This window comes from Manihot esculenta, chromosome 2, assembly GCF_001659605.2.
Source record: "Manihot esculenta cultivar AM560-2 chromosome 2, M.esculenta_v8, whole genome shotgun sequence".
Lineage (NCBI taxonomy): Eukaryota > Viridiplantae > Streptophyta > Magnoliopsida > Malpighiales > Euphorbiaceae > Manihot > Manihot esculenta.
In genome coordinates this window covers 643,620-663,378 of record NC_035162.2, presented here as the reverse complement: position 1 = coordinate 663,378, position 19,759 = coordinate 643,620, and the positions used below count along the sequence as shown (strand labels likewise).

The 19,759-nt window shown below is 33.4% G+C and overlaps 3 protein-coding genes across 5 annotated transcripts; 1 reads left to right on the top strand and 2 right to left on the bottom strand.

Moving 5' to 3' along the window:
* Nucleotides 1-850: 850 nt before the first annotated feature.
* LOC110608990 (luminal-binding protein 5) lies at nt 851-4,321 on the top strand. Its single transcript, XM_021748281.2, has 8 exons — nt 851-1,063; nt 1,544-1,811; nt 1,901-2,115; nt 2,215-2,457; nt 2,594-3,073; nt 3,207-3,361; nt 3,444-3,526; nt 3,608-4,321. Exons 1-8 carry the CDS (start codon nt 1,009-1,011, stop codon nt 4,101-4,103), a joined length of 1,995 nt encoding a protein of 664 aa, XP_021603973.1. The 5' UTR covers nt 851-1,008; the 3' UTR covers nt 4,104-4,321.
* A 2,179-nt stretch (nt 4,322-6,500) lies between these two features.
* Nucleotides 6,501-12,979, bottom strand: LOC110609637 (glutamine-dependent NAD(+) synthetase). Its single transcript, XM_021749373.2, has 13 exons — nt 12,599-12,979; nt 12,221-12,526; nt 11,897-12,120; nt 11,603-11,706; nt 11,296-11,430; nt 10,518-10,686; nt 9,852-9,987; nt 9,196-9,334; nt 8,592-8,768; nt 7,770-7,937; nt 7,166-7,261; nt 6,954-7,082; nt 6,501-6,870 (listed from the first exon to the last, which is right to left on the bottom strand). The coding sequence occupies exons 1-13, from the start codon at nt 12,790-12,792 to the stop codon at nt 6,646-6,648; spliced, it is 2,202 nt and encodes a 733-aa protein (XP_021605065.1). The 5' UTR covers nt 12,793-12,979; the 3' UTR covers nt 6,501-6,645.
* Nucleotides 12,980-14,579: 1,600 nt separating this feature from the next.
* Nucleotides 14,580-19,128, bottom strand: LOC110608555 (glutamine-dependent NAD(+) synthetase). 3 transcript variants are annotated; one of them, XM_021747813.2, is made up of 14 exons: nt 18,915-19,128; nt 18,630-18,831; nt 18,172-18,477; nt 17,861-18,087; nt 17,592-17,695; nt 17,272-17,406; nt 16,972-17,140; nt 16,363-16,498; nt 16,140-16,278; nt 15,807-15,983; nt 15,457-15,588; nt 15,286-15,378; nt 15,067-15,195; nt 14,580-14,982 (listed from the first exon to the last, which is right to left on the bottom strand). In XM_021747813.2, the coding sequence occupies exons 2-14, from the start codon at nt 18,821-18,823 to the stop codon at nt 14,842-14,844; spliced, it is 2,082 nt and encodes a 693-aa protein (XP_021603505.1). In that variant the 5' UTR covers nt 18,824-18,831; nt 18,915-19,128; the 3' UTR covers nt 14,580-14,841. The 3 variants fall into 3 exon arrangements, with proteins under 3 accessions (XP_021603505.1, XP_021603503.1, XP_021603504.1); XM_021747811.2 differs by having other exon boundaries at nt 15,286-15,588; XM_021747812.2 differs by having other exon boundaries at nt 15,286-15,588; nt 18,630-18,825.
* Between the last annotated feature and the right edge of the window lie 631 nt (nt 19,129-19,759).

Below are 19,759 nucleotides of genomic sequence, written 5' to 3'. Positions count from 1 at the left end.
ACTAGAAGCTTTTCTCTTATTGATTTACTCATCTTTAAATTATTGCTTTCTTTTACTATTTAGTTTTAATTCATCAAATCAAACCCTCATCTTTTATTTACTTGTTATTTACTTGACCTAGTTATTATTAGAAAAATCATTGGTGTCAATTCTCTGTGGTTCGACCCTATTGTCACTATCTACAAGTTTATTGTTGATTGTTTAATAGGTTTATTTTTTACGGTTTCGACAACCGCTATCAATTACAAATTAGAAAATTCCGATTTTTTATTTTATAATTAAATTTAATTAAAAAATTAAACTAATCAAATTAATTTATTTTCATCATTTGAAATATCAAACATTATTTTATGATTATATATATTTATATATTGCATGCGTCGTGCTAGTGCCGTTTCCACTCTCAAAATCACGTCTTTTCCCCGCCCCCTACCTTGGTTTTGAATCGTATAATGGCGAATCGCAAATCTTTTTTTTTTTTTAAATTTAACTGTATATATATACATATCTTTATATATTTACGTGTGTGTATATACATATATATTTGGAAAACAAGTACATTCCGTAATGAAAACATCGGAATTGGGCTTAGTCTGTAAACAAAGTAAGCCCATCCTGAAAATTGTTTTTCGGGTTTAAAGAAGTTTCAAAACGGAAGCAAGGGAGCGAAAGGCAGACACGTAGACCTGTCCAATAATCATGAACGGCCACGATTCTACCAACACGAGGACCAATTTAATTGGCTGGACTCTCTCATTTCGAAAACTGATTGGTCCACGTCATCACAGATGACATATTCCTTTCTCTTCCATTTCTCGCAAAAGAAGCGGCATCGCGCTCAGTCTAATTTATCCTCTATAAGAAGTTGAAGCCTCTCACGCGCTATTTTGCAGAGAAACTCGCAATCAAAAATAGCAATAATCATTGAAACACAAACACACGGCTTGAAGGTTGAAGCTGAGATACAGTGAAAGGTAAGGGGGAAGAGTTGCTCTCGAGTTACTCTCGATGGCCGGCTCGTGGAGATCTCGTGGAGTGGTTGTATCAGCAATCGTCTTGTTCGGTGAGTGTTGCTTTTCACAGATCTGATTTTCCATGTTTCATTTTCGTTTGTTGTTTGTTCTTGTTAGAGTGAATAACTGTCACAGGTCGGATTTGATTTCGAGTGTTTGATTGCTATTTTCAGCTATTGACTGATTCAGTAATGCTTTAGATCTGTTTGGATTTAGTTGTTTATGTTTGACATGTTTGTTGTATTTACAGTAATAAATAAGGTTATTGAAGATACATGCGATTACGGTGTTATGTGTCGTGCTAATAGTGTCGATTTCCCCTGTTTTCAAGAATTTTGACTGAGTAGTTATTGCGTGCTTGATTTAAAACGTAGTGGCTGATATAAAGCCATCATGAACGCGTCTTTCTTAACTTATGATACATATATATATTTTTCAATTTCCCTGTTAACGCCGCTGCAGTTAATAGTTTTAAGTTCAGTGTCGTTGGAATTTGTCCAGTTTTTAACGTAGTTCTGTCTGAATTTTAGGATGTCTCTTTGCAATTTCCATTGCAAAAGAAGAAGCTACCAAGTTGGGAACAGTCATTGGGATAGATCTTGGCACTACTTATTCCTGTGTTGGTGTTTACAAGAACGGTCATGTTGAAATTATAGCAAATGACCAAGGAAACCGTATTACCCCATCATGGGTTGCTTTCACTGACAGTGAGAGGCTTATCGGTGAGGCTGCAAAGAACCAGGCAGCTGTCAATCCCGAAAGGACCATCTTCGACGTCAAGAGACTTATTGGAAGAAAGTAAGGATTTCTACTCAGTTTTTTAATCTACGTTTATGTTTATGGGAGATTGCTGAGTTGTATGCTTATCGTGGCTTCTCTTTTTGAAGGTTTGAAGACAAGGAGGTCCAGAGGGACATGAAGCTGGTTCCATATAAGATTGTGAACAAGGATGGCAAGCCTTATATCCAGGTTAAGATAAAGGATGGGGAGACCAAGGTCTTCAGTCCTGAAGAGATCAGCGCTATGGTACTGACCAAGATGAAGGAAACGGCTGAAGCATTCCTTGGGAAGAAAATCAAGGATGCTGTGGTCACCGTTCCTGGTTAGTGCAACTTTATTCATACTTTCCTGGTCAGAAAAGTTTCAGTCAAATGTTCTATCAGTTTATTTTACTAATATTGTCCTCCTGTATATTGTGCAGCTTACTTCAATGATGCCCAGAGGCAGGCTACCAAGGATGCTGGTGTTATTGCTGGACTGAATGTGGCAAGAATTATTAATGAACCGACTGCTGCTGCTATTGCTTATGGTTTGGATAAGAAAGGAGGCGAGAAGAACATTCTTGTCTTTGATCTTGGTGGTGGAACATTTGATGTCAGTATCTTGACAATTGACAATGGTGTTTTTGAGGTTCTCTCGACAAATGGAGACACACACTTGGGAGGTGAGAATTTTCTATGCATATTTTCAGTTACTTTTTTGTTTTGGCTCTATTATTACTAGGCTATGCATGCTTTTATAATCTTATTGCTATAATTTTCAGATGTAATGAATGTTCGCCATTGTCTTTTATCTTCCAGGTGAGGACTTTGATCAAAGGATTATGGAGTACTTCATTAAATTGATCAAGAAGAAGCATGGGAAGGATATCAGCAAGGACAACAGGGCCCTTGGAAAGCTCAGGAGGGAAGCTGAGCGAGCAAAGAGAGCTCTTAGCAGCCAGCACCAAGTCCGTGTGGAGATTGAATCACTTTTTGATGGAGTGGACTTTTCTGAACCTCTCACCCGAGCTCGCTTTGAAGAATTGAACAATGATTTGTTCAGGAAGACCATGGGACCTGTGAAGAAGGCCATGGAAGATGCTGCATTAGAGAAGCGCCAGATTGATGAGATTGTTCTTGTTGGTGGCAGCACTAGAATTCCAAAGGTTCAACAGCTCCTCAAGGATTATTTTGATGGAAAGGAACCTAACAAGGGTGTAAACCCAGATGAGGCTGTTGCTTATGGTGCTGCTGTACAGGGTGGCATCTTGAGTGGAGAGGGTGGTGATGAAACCAAAGGTAAGTGCTCAGTGGTTCTCATTTAGTGCTCAACAATAGCGTTGCTTATGAAAATAATGTTATCTTATTGTGAACTGAAGACCACAATGTTGACCTATGACTGACAATAGACCCTGTTACATACTGGATGCAGATATCCTTCTTCTGGATGTGGCTCCCCTTACTCTTGGTATTGAAACTGTTGGTGGGGTGATGACCAAGTTGATTCCTAGGAACACTGTTATCCCTACCAAGAAATCTCAAGTTTTCACTACTTACCAGGATCAGCAGACTACTGTCTCCATTCAGGTATAACTATTGTTTTATTTGCTTGCCTTTTGATGGATTGTGTGCTTGAACCTTACCTCTGTTGCTTCTTGTTTAATACCAGGTCTTTGAGGGGGAAAGGAGTCTCACAAAGGATTGCAGACTGCTTGGGAAATTCGATCTGACTGGCATTCCTCCGGCTCCAAGGTCTATGTCCCTCCGAAGTTAAATCTTTTTGAACAAGTTCTCTTGCTAGGAGTTTAACATTTTATTTCTTTGACTAAACAGAGGTACCCCGCAAATTGAGGTTACATTTGAAGTTGATGCCAATGGTATCCTAAATGTCAAGGCCGAAGACAAAGGCACTGGTAAATCAGAGAAGATCACTATTACGAATGACAAGGGTCGTCTTAGCCAGGAGGAAATTGAGCGAATGGTGCGTGAGGCAGAGGAGTTTGCTGAGGAGGACAAGAAAGTGAAGGAAAGGATTGATGCTCGTAACGGTTTGGAGACCTATGTTTATAACATGAAGAACCAGATCAATGACAAAGACAAGCTAGCTGACAAACTTGAGTCTGATGAAAAAGAGAAAGTTGAAACTGCTGTAAAAGAAGCCCTTGAGTGGCTTGATGACAACCAGAATGCTGAAAAAGAAGACTATGAAGAGAAACTTAAGGAGGTTGAAGCGGTTTGCAACCCAATCATCACTGCTGTATATCAGAGATCTGGCGGAGCCCCAGGTGGTGAGTCAGCGGAAGACGATGATTCACATGATGAGCTCTAAGAATCTTTGGTTCGGAGGGGGAAAAATGAGGATCTAGGTTAGGCGAGGTTTAATTAAGATGCTGCAATTCTCTTATGGTAGAAAGGTGAAGGGAAAGGAATTTTCCCATTCCTCGCATGTTTTTTTGGAGGTTAAAACACATTGAAGAGATTCCTTTTTATGTTCTTTAGTCTAATTTTATACTTTCTTACATTAAAATCTGTTTCAATTTGATTTGAGATCTCGTTTCAAGTTCCAAGCCATAGGTTTGGTGGTGAGCGAATATATAATTGAATGAGCACCATCGTTTTGGTTTAAAAGGTTTGTTAATGAATCGTGGCAGTTCACCTAGTTCATTCAATTAATGATTAAGTTTTGAATTTATTAGATTTATTTAATTGGGGTAATCAAATCAAGAAAGTAGCATTTGATGCTATTTTAAATTAACTTTCTCAAAAATAGTATAATTTAATGAGACTAAGTTGTACTTTCTTAATTAGGAGGATAAAATTTAGTTTTATAACTTAATTATAAGTGATTGATTGATTGATAAAAATTGATGTGTTTAGTTAAAAATAATTTATAAATTATCATTTTATTAAATGAGAGTAAATATTTTTATTTTGAATTTTTAATAAGAATAATAATTTAATTAGAATTATAACTACTTTTTAAGTATCGAAATAAATAGTTGGAACCAACTTATTATTATTATTATTATTATTTTGTGTTGGTAAACTTATAAACTTGTGCTAAACATTTTTATAAGTTTTATTGCTTTTATCAATTTATTTTTACTAATTTATCTTTTAATTTATAAAATAATAAAGGCAAAAAGCAGTTTATTGATATCATTAAATAAAGAATGCATTTAGCAATTTTTATAAATTTTTTTTAAAGATCTATTCTAATTGAATACGCTATTGATACCACATATTATACTTCCTTTGTAATAATGTTTATAATTAGTAACAACACAAGGGAGCAAATTATTCATAAAGTTTCTTATATGTATAGTTTTTGTAAAATTATGAAGTGTATAGAGGTTGGATAATAATTTACTTTACTATAGAAATTATATATTTTTTATTATAAATTTACATAAAATGAATTTTGTTTTTGCAAACTGATCATTTTGCATAAAATATGTAAACACAGTGAGAATCGAGGTTAAAATAAATATATTTTTATTCAAACTAAAATAATAAAAATTATATTAAACAAATAATAATATTATTAATTAAGAATAATATTTTATTCTATTATTTAGAAGAACGTATTATTATTTTTATATTTAAGTCATTGTTTTAGTTAGAACATTTTTTTATAAAATAATTACTTTATATCATCGTATATAAATTTATAAAATCTATAATTCAAATATTATAAATTTCAATTTTTAAATTCTTTTAAAAATATGTGTATATAATCTTTAACATTATTTCCGATTTTGATATCACATATTTTTTGTAATATGATTGATTATGAATAATTAATTTACTTTTAAAAAATTTATAGTAAACTATAAATTTTTTTGTGAAGTATGAATTATTCACATAACAAAGTAATTGTAATTGTTCCTTTGTTTTGAGTAAAGTCCTATATTAATTATAGGCATTTACATAAAAGTATTATACAAAATCAAGCAACTTTTTTCTAAAAACAAAAATGAAATTATTATTATTGTAAAAGAAATCATTTCGGTGAAACTGCTCGACTGATTTTTCAAATATTATATTTAGTTTTTAAATTAAACATTTGGCAGATCTAAATTGAAAGTCCCGTTTATAGTTCATAATCATAGCACATTTATGAAATCCGGAATGCCATTCATTTAATTACTGGGGCAATAATTTGATTAATGGATCACTAAAAATCAAATACGTCTTAATTAACTTACATTTATTAATATAATAAATTTAATATTTTTTTTTTGCATTTTTAGAATCAAATTTTCAATATTCATTAGATTATAGATATACGCTAGAATTTTTAATTACTATAAAATGAAATAATAATATTGTTATAAATAATTAATATAATATTATAAAATATTAACTATAAAAAATAAACATATCATTTATAAATATTATAAATTTTTATTTCTGAAAATTTATAAACTTATAACAATTCATTGATTCAATAGTTTAAATCTTAGATAATAAAATGTCAAAATTATAAATAAATCAGATCATGGAATTATATATTATTTATTTTCAAATCATCTTCTTATTAATATTCACTAAAAAAAAAAAGGCCTGCTGATTTTATACACGCATCAGCAATTTACCGGGTCAGCCTGACAGGCCAGTCCGGTTTTTTACAACAGTGAAATACACTGCTGAAATTGATAGTTTATCAAAATGCCCGAAACGTTGAAAAAGAAGAAAGTTGGGTTTGGCTTAGATAGTCGAATAGTGGCAAGAAAACTATGTTGTATGCCTTTGATTTAAAAAATCAAGATGGACACTAATTTCATCACATTTTCTTTTTGAATGAAATGCTGCAAACCATTTTTTTTTTTGCAGATTATTAGCTGTGATGAAAGCTACTACCTCGCTCTTCAAAATTGAAGGCCAGCTTTGGGATCACCTGAGCCTGCGGCTACAACCCCCATCCCTACCCCGTTTGAAGAAGCTCCCAGTTTTTCCTTGTCATCTGATTTGAGAGCAACTTTGTGCCCATCTAATTCCTCAACAATTTCATCAATCTTACGGAATTGATAGGGCCATCTCGCATTGTACAGAAACTGACGAAGATCAAACCTATTATCCTCTGGTGAATAACTCTGCAAACAATAACAGGTGTAAATTCTTTGAGCAAAGATTTTGATAAATGAAACATTAAATACTCTCTTTGACATTGAAATACCTCAGCATGATAGGAAGGTGTTAAGACGGTCATTTTGTGGCGATTAATGGAATAGTACTTGAAGAAGTGTTTCACTTTATTAGCCACCTCTAATGGAGTTAATCTTGAACCCCATTTGTAGCAAAGATTCTGTAAGTCACCATTATACCCATCAAAGTGAGATTTTTAGCACAATAAGCCATTCATGAAACATGGTAAGCTCAGAACCACACCTCAAACATTGACACCGGTCCACAGCGGAAAATTTTTCGCAACCTTCCATAAACTGAGAGTTCCTCATATGTCATTCCCATGTCAACTTCATCAAGCTGTTCAATGCAGCATACAGTATTAGAGCTACAATTACTCCTTGACTAAAAAATGATGCTTCTGGAGTGAATAAATTGCCACATTAGCCAATTCCAGTAAGATGATATACATATATATATATATATATGAAGGGATGGATGGAAGGGAGAATTTTGGCTGTTGAAGGACAAAGGAATAATCCAACTGCCATTGATTTCCCCCTATTTGAAAAATGATGGTGAATAAGACTAGCAGCATGTGTGAAAGTAATCACACCATCTAGCTAAATTGTCCATTTAACCTCGTATATGCTGGCTACCAAGGAAGTTCAGCCATCATTTGGTATTGAACATAAAATTTGAGCCTGATAAATATGCAGATGCAGAGAATACCCTATAAACAAGTAAAATTTTTTAAATAGCAAGGGAGTTTTGTATGGTCGGACTACAAAGAAAAGAGCAAACAAGGGAAAGGGAATGGGCAGATAATGATTCTTGACACAGCAAAATAGTTGAGGATAACCAGTACCTGACTGTAGTTCGAACGTATAGGCTCCAATTCAGCAGTTGGAGGTGCTGCTTCAACTTCTGCCAAGGATGAGTAACCAAGATGGATGGCAGCCCATCGCAGAAATGATCGAAGATCCTGCTTGCTAATACTTCCAATTGGATTTATATCAGCCGAGCTACAATCATACTGGAAAAATAAATAAATAAAAGTAAATTCTTATCAGAAATTGTTGCAAATTAACTATTGATTGCATCAAAAATAATATCATGATCAGCCAGAAAAAATCAATGCCCAACCAATTCGGCTTATTTTCAATTTTTCATCCATGGTAACTCATCTATAATGTCGTTAAGCTTCAATTTGTATCAACAAAATCACTTATCTTTGATTTTGTTTAAGATCATGACTGCTAGATCTTTACATGATCAAGTATTTTTCTTTAATATTCCAAAAATTAAATATCGATTTAGTACTTTGTCAACACAACATTTTTATTTACATTTCTATGAACAGTGACAATACTGACTCTACTGAAACAAAATCAAACTTTAGTATTTTGTTGATACAAATTCGGGGCTAATGGCTGTATAATATTTTATTGATCTGTTTAGTGATCACAAGTAAAATTAAACCTACTAATTTTTTTTTAAACAACTTAGAAAAATTGAACAAGATATTTGAGGCAACATAAGACATTTAAATGGTTAAAAATATTTGTGAATTATATCCATCAATATGTGCGTTAGAAATAAAGTGACCAAGTTTGCTAACAAAGAAAAGCAATTTGGCTTCGAACCAAAAAACAACTGAAAATTATTCAATTATTAAATTGGGTACTACCTTTGTCAGGTAACCACGCAATCCTTCATCCACATTAGAGCTACCCAAAACAAGATAAAATCCTGTTTTATTATGAGCCCAAGGCAAGAGTGAGGCTAACATAAATGCTAGCACCATTCTGATCCGAGCTTGAATATTCTGCAACCCCAGATTCTCAGTGTTGGAGCCACCATCTATCTGTGGAAAAAAAATAATAAAAAACTTCAATGCAAAGGTTGATGAATGATGAGCTCACCCTAAATCAGGCAACCATGGCAATGATTGAAACACCATAACAAAAAAAAAAAAGGAAAAATAAAAGGTTTTAGTTCTCAGAAAGAGAAGTTTGAAAACAATGTTCCTATGTTTAAGACTTCTTTGATGAAATGAATAATCAGTGGATGATGCAGTATACACACATAAGAACCATAAGCTATACACAATTAGAAGCAAAAGCATGAAAACAATGACTAAAAAAGTAATAACCTCCAATCAAGCTAACTAATGCTTAAAGAACCATAAGCTCATAGAGAAGCTCTTGAAGCATAAGCTCTGAAAGAACTTTAAAATGTGGATTGGGTTGGAGAGAATAATGAACTGAGGGATGATCTATAAAGATTTTTACCTTATAACGGGGCCGCTTTCCAGTTAGAGTTTGAAACAAGGATAGCAATGTAGAAATAACACCATCTATTGACACATCAAGGTGCCATGAACCAATCTCATCTGCTAGAACCTTTGCCCGCTGTCTTGTAGCTTCAGAACTGCAGAAAACAAATTCTTTTACTGCAAATTAATGTCATCAGCACATTGCAAACAATATAAAACCAGAGAAGTTCTTCATTTAGCAACACAAGTATAATACAAATAATTAAAAAGTTGTGTGGTTGTCTCTGATACTATTTTGATAACTATGATATTCCTAATTTGAATGCAAGTCTAAAAACACCACAAAATAATATAGAAGGAAGAAATGTGAAATATACTGTCATCAGAAATGCAAAAAAACCACAATTAATTAATGTCATCAGCACATTGCAAACAATGTAAAACCAGAGAAGTTCTTCATTTAGCAATACAAGTATAATACAAATAATTAAAAAGTTGTGTGGTTGTCTCTGATACTATTTTGATAACTATGATATTCCTAATTTGAATGCAAGTCTAAAAAAACCACAAAATAATATAGAAGGAAGAAATGTGAAATATACTGCACGTCTTAAAAAACCAAAAAATAATATAAAAGGAAGAAATGCAAAATATCTGTATGCATGTACCAACCTGTTCTCAGACCCCATAAATACAGTATAAAATATGCGCTTTGCAAATTCTTTGCTGTCGGTAGGAAATTGCCCATTGGTGTAATGTCCAATTCGTATTGCATCAGCTTTGACTTGTTCATCCCCATTTGCAATCTCTACAAGTCATTAGGCCAGCCAATGAATAATAATGATGAGATTCATAATTGAAGATCATAGAATAGGAATAAGCCTTTCTATCTCTGCATTAATTGGTAGTTTGGTACTCCTGTAGCAGCCTCACAAACAATAAATTCAAGGCTCTTATCAGCTTCACCAGAAAGCCAAGACTTTATTCTAAGTTACTAAAACTGGACCCAAGAGTTTTTCTGAATCATTCCTCCTATTATCCCTTCCAAATTCTCCCTCACTGGTCCCCTACTTTCAAGGACCATCCATTAGTTTGGATTAGCTACAAGGATCTGTTCTGCCTGCTAGTTGACTTGGCTTCTGAGTTCAGTGCTTGTAATCAATTACTATCTAGCCCTTAGTTCAGTTTATCTTGGCCATAGCATTGCTCCTAGGTTGAAAACTCAATGCAATGCAATGCAAGCCCCTAGATTTATAAGTTGCTCCTAGGTTGAAAACTCCAGAAATTAAGATTCAGTACTAGGACACTTAACCAAAACATTAACTTTATACAACTGACCTTTAACAACAAGTTGGCACATGCAGCCAACAATAGCAGCCACAGAGGAGCTATCTGCTCCGCCAGAAAGAGGAAGCAGAAATCCAGAAGCTCCACTTCTTCGCAGATAGTCCCAGAGCCAGCAACCAGGGCCAAAGGCTATTTCCTCTTCAGGAGAATGATAGTTGATCTACAGATCATAAATCATAGGTTATTTTACCACACTTTGATTGTTGACTTACAAATGCTATAATTACTATTTTATTGGTTGGTGTAAATGAAGGATTGTTGAACATAATAATTTCCACATACAAGGGAACTAAAAATTATTCAAGATTACAGTACTTTTAAAAATTGATTCTTCTACTGTCAAACAGTACATTTCTGTGAAGGCTTCAAGACGTTATATACATGATCAGTTTCTGTAGTTGGTCTTACTATATCAAGCAAATAAAGAGTAGTGTGGCCTCTGTGTTCTATTGCAAACAATCTTTTTTACAGAAATTTTAAGTTAGCACTAAAGCCAAGTTCTTATCTTTTTAAATGGGTTTGCAGTAGGAAGGACCAAAAACTGTGAGCCGTGTCATTCCTAAAGCATCAGCCAATGCTAACTCAGAAGAATAGATGAGAAAAAAAAAGGAAGAAATTTTATAATTTTCAAAAATTACATTGGAAGGCATGATAAGGACAGTAGTTTCAAAAACAAACTTGACTAAGAAATGTAGAGAACATAGTAGCAAAACATTTTGGGTGCGGCATCAAGTAATCTTGATTTAGCAATGTTGCATCAAGAACAAACCTTAAGGGGACTGGAAAGAGACATTTGAAGGTTAAAGGGCTGACAGAGATTGTACGGCACTGCTATTGATAATACTCTGGTTTTGCAACTTGCTTGTTCTTGAAAACTACTTATAGATCCTCTTAGGCTAGCAACCTGCCATCAAACAAGAGACCAGATGTATTACAGCCAAATCTTAATATCAATCATGAAAATATTACAGTGATAAGTCTCAAATGTTACAAAATTGCATCCAGAAAATTTCATTGACAGTTTTATGCTGCAAGATCTTTAGAGAAAGCAAGCTCTCAAGTAGCATATAGCATACCGCATCCAGATCTAATTGGGCAACTACGACCTCAACATCCCTTAAAGAAAATTGTGATCCTTGAGCAACCACTTCTCCATTTACAACAATGCAAGAACATCCATCTACAACAAAGATACTGTTAACATGCTGATGCATTTAACAAAAGGATAGTTACTGAAGGCAATAAATGGCAGCAAACCAAAAAACAACAAGGATGTAATGCTTGATCGACAATGTGTTGTAGAATTTTGAGATAAGCAGAAGATCAACAACATGAAATAAATATATGCCCAATTAAGAGCATTTATATACCATAATAAAGGCGGCCACCATCGCATCCTTGGTGATTACTGTACATGTAAACTCCTCCTCGGGTATGAGTAGCACCTATAAAAGCACGAAGACGTAGATCAAGCTTCCTCAATTGGTGGTGACTCCCACTCGCATTCATAAATACTTCAACCCCATTAAGGGCAAGCTCAGCATGAGGAGGGATAGGGGTGAAAAGTTCTTCACAAACTTCAGCAGCAACAGCTCTAAGAACAGAAATGACAGTAACTTCTTGCTAAGCAGCCATCAGCATATGAAAATAGGAAAAACAAGAAAGAGATTCTCAAGATAATCTTTATTGCTTACGTATCTAAAAACTGAATGAAAGCATAACCAAAAGGCACTGAATCCTGATTTATAGCCTTTGAAACTTCATTTGGGAGATGAAAGTTCACAAGCTGATCATTGTGCTTCCACGCAGTGAACCATCGAAGCTCCCTGTAATTACCATCATTAGCAAGCCACATTTTCGGGCGTATCATTATAATTTGCCTGTTCAAACACAAAACTTGACAGTTGTAACGTTCTGATCCCATAATAACAGGCATCCCGAAGCTGCACAATATCCCATCTGTCCAATCCCCGAGCAGAATTTCTTTCAAGCAATCCCATCTGCAGTCAAAATGACCCTAATCAAACATAATACATAATTATCCATTGAGAATTATTGCTTAATTGACTTACGCGTGAGTGACAGTATCGAGCTCCAAGAAGTGATCTTCACATCCATAGCCAGTGATTTCAAGCTCAGGTCCGAGTCTAATAACGGCACCAGCTTCTTTGGCCTTAGCAATGGAGTCCTTAATGTTCTTTAAGTTGCAGTCGAAGTCCATCGCCCACTGGTTCAAGTTACAGGTAGCTACCCTCAACAGCCTCATCTTCTACTCCTTAGAAATGGCGATTTTTGGCTGCGGATACGAAATTTGAGGGCTATATGGTGGGCGGTAGGCCTCAGCGTGTAGGAAGAGAAAATCAGTGGCCTTGTTTGCTTGGAATCGTTAGAATTGCATCCGATATTGGGAATTTTGGAGGGACTTCCAAAGCGTTATATAGGAAAATTTTGAGACCCTGCATTTGATTTAATTTGATTTTAACGGTGTTTGAAATCTGGTTCCCGGACCCTTGGGCGGGTTTGGCCAGAAGAAGATTTGGGCTTTTTTGACACGTTTTGGAAGGTTGAAACGTGTCAAACTCGGCATTAACTATTGTTCTATCAGCTTCTTCTCTTTCTTTTATCATGGAATATTTTCATTGAAAATAAAAAAATAAAAATCTAATAAGAAAAGAGATCGAAAACATTACCAAGAAAGATAAAACGTATCCATAAAGTAAATTAAAAAAAAAGACATATTTGTGACACAAACTTTGTGAAGTACATAAAAAAATAATCCGGACTTTTTATTAATTTGGGATGAATTAAAAAAATTATTAATTTAAATAGCATGATGCAACTGTCAGAACATTATTTAATGTTTTAATTATTAATATATTATAATAATATATTTATATTATATTAATTTAATAATTTTATTTATATTATATTTTTATGATAATAAATTTTTTATAATATATTTTATTAATTTTAATATATTATTATAATAATATTATAATTAAATAATATCAATTATAAATTTATTTATTAATTATAAATTTATTAATACATAATTATTATATTTTATTATTTTTAATATATAAAAATATTATAAAATTTGATAAAAAAATTATATAAAAAATATTTAAAATTAAAATATTATTTTGTTATTAAACATATGTATAAAATCACTTAATTAAATAATTAAAAAAATTAATTAATTAATTAATATAAATATTTAAAATTATAAAATTAAATTTACATTTTAATAAATTGCTCTTATATCACTGTATACGTCTAATCACATAATAATATTAATTTTATACGTCTAATCACATAATAATATTAATTTTATAATATTATTATGTAGTGGTATATATTTAATCATAAAATAATATTATTTTATAACATTAAAATTATATAGTATTAATAATATTTTTTATTTCAATATTAATAATAAAATATATTAATATTTTATGCTTAAAATATATTTAATTATATTAATATATTTTTATGCATTTACTTTATAGTATTTTTATATATTAAAAATAATAAAATATATAAAATATAATAACTACACATAAGTAAATTTATAACGACTATTATTTAATTATATTATTATTATAACAATATATTAAAATAGTACTTCTATACTTATTATTAATTAAATTGATAATTATTTTTAAATTTAAATATGACATTATTATGTGATTGTGTAAATATAATATTTAATCACAGTATTAATATTATTATATTAATATGTTAAAAATAATAAAATATATTATAAAAAATAATTAAAAAAATTATATTATCAGATAAATATGTATGATATCACCAAATTATTTTTATATATTTAATTGTAATATAATATTAATTTTATAATAGTAGAATTATATAGCATCAATAATTTTTATTTAAATATTAATAATAAAATATATTAAATATTGTATATTAAAAATTATAAAAAATATTTGTTAGTATAAATAATATTATTAAATTAATATAATACATATATATTATTATAATATATTTATATTAAAAAATAAAAATATATATATATATATAAACTTTGTCTTGGCGCAACGTCGGCCAGCACATATATTTGAAAAAAAAAATATTCTAACAGGCGTAGGCGTCTCCAACTCCAAATTTATAAAAATTTTCTATCTGACCCTAAATTGATAAATTATTTTCTCCTCGACCCTTAAATGGGCAAAAAGCCCAAGAAGCTGTGGGCAAGCTTTTGTTTCCTACAAAAGGTCGGTTTAATAATGCCCTATTAGCCTGCTGCCACAAAACAGTCCTGTGATCAGCCAGAAGAAGCTCAAATGTCTTCCTAGTTACTTGATTGCGTGATGCCAACTTTATCACCATCCAAGTCCTGAACAATTTCATCAATCTTACGGAATTGATAGGACCATCTTTTATTGTAGAGAAATTGACGAAGATCACATCTGTTATCATCTGGTGAGTAACTCTGCAAGCCATTGGATGGTTGTAAGTACGAGTTTATTGAATAAGAACACAAGTCTCTGAAAGTTGACGTTCGACTTTGAAATACCTGAGCATGATAAAAAGGTGTTAACACTGTCATTTTGTGCCGATTAAGGGAGTAGCACTCGAAGAATTTCTTCACTTTATTAGCAACCTCAGCTGGTGTTAATGTCGAACCCCATTGGTGGCAGAGATTCTGTAACAAGCATTGTATATTTATTAAGAACAGCACAAGTCTTTGAATGCCATGGGCCTTTCAGAGACAAAGGGCAAAAAGGCACGCCACCTTAAACATTGATACTGGACCACATCGGAAATTTTTTCTCCATTTCCCATAGGCAGAAAGTTCTTCAATTGTTCCCCTTTCAGGATCATCAAGCTGTTTTATGCAAAATGTAGTTTTATGATTAGCAAATGGGCGATTGATTATGCAAATCACAACAGGAATTTTACTGACAGTTGGTAGAGCTGCGTCAATATCTGCCAAGGATGAGTAACCAAGATTGGTGGCAGCCCATCTCAGAAATGCCTGAATATCCTGTTTGTTGACGCTTCCGATTGGATTTATATCAGCTGAGCTACAGCCATACTGCAAATCAAATAAAAAGTGAACTCTGCTTAGGAAATATTTAGGACAGATTAAAAGATGCATTGGTCACATCTACATTAAAAGGAGAAGATCTACCCAAGTATAACAAGTTAACAACATAACTGGGAGTACCAAGACACTAGTTTAAAACAAGAATCCATCTGGAGTTGATCAAAATGATGGAGAAATCAAATTTACTGAATAAGATAAATGAGTACCTTTGTTAGTTGCCCACTTAATTCTTTGTCCATATTAGAGCTGCTCAAAACAAGATGAAACCCTGATTTCTTGTGAACCCATGGCAAGACTGAGGCTAAGGTTAGTGCTAGTACCATCCTGATTCGTGCTTGAATGTTCCGTAACCCTCGATTCTCAACATCAGAGCCCCCATCTACCTGTGAAAAAGCAAAACATATTAACAAAAGCTAGAAAGATAGTGTTTACTATAATTCAACCAGCGACGATGGCAGATGGCACGTTGCTTGAGAACTTCAATATAATCAGAGGACAGCAGAAAAAGCTTCTAAAGCCAATATGATAATTTCTTTTACCTTATTTAGTGTTTGCTTGCCTATAAGCGCTTGAATGACTGATAACAGTGCAGAAACAACAATGTCTATTGAAACATCTAAATGCCACGAACCAACCTCATCTGCCAGAACCTTTGCCCGTCGTCTCGTAGATTCAGAACTGCAAAAAATGGAACCTTTTCTGTAATGTCATGTCAAACAATGTGTTCATCAAGTATATTCTTGTCTGCATATGCCTGCCAACCTGTTTTCAGAGCCCATGAATACAGTATAAAATATGCGCTTTGCAAATTCTTTGCTGTCTGTGGGAAATTGTCCATTGGTATAACATCCAATTCGAACTGCATCAGCTTTGACTTGTTCATCCCCGTTTGCTATCTCTGCAAGCTATTAACCATTGATTACCAACCATAAGATTGCAAGAATAAATTTTCCAAATTCCTACAATGTGACAGAGCTTTCCAGTGTCTCTACTGCATGCAAATGAACTCTATAATACTTCACAGAGATAAATTCAAAATTATCAGTTTAATGCCTTTGCTAGAACTATTGAGAACCGAAATTCGCAATCTAATTCAATATTTTGAATTCAATGATAGTTTCTTAGGACTTGCATCTATGTGGGACAATAGAAATTTCTTTATCATTTATTTACTTGGGAGACAGCCATCACATGTCTGCCACTAGCAAAGAATAACATGATAACTATCATCTGCTCCACCTCCTCACAGTAAAAAATAATTTATAGCATAAAGAAACATATGCCTCTTGATTAATAAAGTTGATAGGAATGAAAAGAAAAAAGGACCAGGGTTAGATTAATAAAAAAATACATGAACTTCATAGAGCTGACCTTTCACAACAAGCTGGCACATGCTACCAACAATAGCAGCCACAGAAGAACTACCAGCTCCACCAGATAGAGGAAGCAAAAATCCAGAAGCTTCACTTCTTCTTAAGTAGTCCCACAGCCAGCAAGCAGGGCCTAAAGCTAGTTCCTCCTCAGGAGAGTAAGGACTGATCTACGAGTAATAATCAAGACCAGTTCAGCAAACTTGGATAGTTGATTCACAAGCGTCAGAATAATTAAAAACGAGAAAAGATTGATCAACTCAACTAAACTGTCCCAAACTAGTAGTGCATTGCAACAAACCTTCATAGGGCTAGAAATGGGCCTTTGCAGGTTAAAAGGTTGACAGAGTTTGTATGGTGCTGCTATTGATGGTACTCTGGTCTCACCACTTGCTTCTTGTCGAAAAATACTTAAAGAGCCCCTTTTAGCAGCAACCTGCCATTAAGCAATAGACTAGTGGACATAAAAATGGTAGGTTTTGAAATGCTAGATGTTGATGCTTTATGATTTTTCACTTCAAACAATTCTAATTATCCCCATTCATTTCGAGTCTACACCTATCCAAATTCTAAAATCCATTGATAGTGTTTTCAAAGTATAGATATTTAAGCATAGCATACCGCATCCAAATCCACTTGGGAAACCACAACCTCAACATCCTTTAAGGAAAACTGTGAGCCTAGAGACACCACTTCTCCATTTACAAGAACACAAGAGCATCCATCTGCAATAGACAACTATTTACAACAACATTCAAAAAGCATACTCAAATAAGGATTTAAGGAATGAAATTCCTCCTCCTTCCTCTCACTCATTTGATGTCCAAACAAGAGAATTTAGAGAAAACTTTTCATCTCAAACAAAAGGCATAGCTCTGTATAATGTGTACCGTAGTAAAGGCGACCACCATCACATCCTCGCTGATTGCTGTACATGTAGACTCCGCCAAGGCTGCGAGTAACACCTATCAAAGCACGGAAACGAAAATCTAGTGCCTTTCCCACTTGGTGAATGCTTGCACTCGCGTTCATGAAAACTTCAACTCCATTGAGTGCTAGATCATCATGAGGAGGGAAAGGGGTAAACAGCTCTTTGCAAACTTCGGCAGCAACAGATCTAACAGGGGACACAAAATACAAATCTGATATTACCTTACTATATCTGTAAGCATATCAATTAAAACAAATCACTGTTCCTTACGTGTCTAGAAATTGAATGTATCCATATCCAAAAGGTACTGATTTCTGGGATGTTGCCTCTGTAATTTCAATGGGGAGTTGGTAATCCACTAACTGATCTTTCTGTTTCCATGGCTTGAACCATCGAGGCTCCATGGAATTGTCGCCCTCTGCAAGTCTCATCTTTGGGCGTATCATTATAATCTTTCTGTTCATACATAAAACTTGGCAATTGTAACGTGCTGATCCCTTGATAACTGGCATTCCTATGCTGCATAATATTCCATCCGTCCAATCACCAACAAGAATTTCTTTCAAGCATTCCCATCTGCCATTTTTGCATGATTATCAAGATCATCAGTTCAAATGCTCAAATCTTTCACCAAGAACAATAGCACACATATAAGAAATGCATTTCCACAACCCTGTGGACTCATGGGCTCTCTTTGCAAAAATAAGAATATAGAAGAAACAACTTACGAATGAGTGACAGTATCAAGTTCCAAGAAATGATCTTCACAGCCATAACCGGTGATTTCAAGCTCAGGACCGAGTCTAATAACTGCACCAGCTTCTTTAGCCTTAGCTATGGAGTCCTTTATGTTGTTCAAATTATAGTCAAAATCCATTGACCACTGGTTCAGATTACAGGTTGCTACTTTCAACAGCCTCATCTCTAAATCTTGAAAGTGAACAATAAAACAACTGAGCATAAACATAACATGTAACATGAAAATAAATGCAAAATTGACATCTTACTCTTACTCTTATTTTGGTAGTACACCGCAAGTGACACAAAAAGAAAACGAATATAGCCGTATGTTTAAACAGCAGGTGACAGCAAGAAAGGAATAGAAGAAGAAGAAGAAGAAGAAGAAGAAGAGAAGATTGAACTTTGCACAGCAGGTGACAGCAGCAAAGGAAGAAAAGGAGAAGAGATGAGAATCATGGGTTAAGTAGCACTAATACTGTAACACAGCTATGTAATTTTTATTAGTCTGTTGATGATATTTGAAAATTTAGTTGTCATTAAGATAACTCAAAAATAGTCACGTGTAAAGTAAAATATGTCAATAAAAATAATAATAACAAGTTTGTTGTTTTTATTATTCATCAGTACTGTTTATTAATACCTTGCCTTGAGATCTGTGTTAGTCCAGTGTAAATTAACCTAACGAGAAGCCAACCCGAGACTTTACAGTATTAAAAAAAGAAACTCCAGTATCAATGGGTTATAGTGTATTTATGAAGGAAAACAGTTTGGATATATTGGCCAACGTATTTTAGCTTTGCAGATGTTTATTATTTATATCTGTATATGGTTGGAGAAATATTCTTATTAGCTTTTGTGAATGAAATTAATTTCATTCATTGAAGGATCATGATACATTTGAAAATAAATAATTTTAAAATGTTAATAATAAGAAATGAGAGCGTCCATTTTTATTAGATCCAACAACTAACCCTATTCCTATTGCACCACATGGTTTGTGTGATCATTATTGACTTGGTAATCCACTAACTGATCTTTCTGTTTCCATGGCTTGATCCACCAATATCATTAAATATATATTTCAATCAATGAAAATAAATGAGAAATTTAATTATAA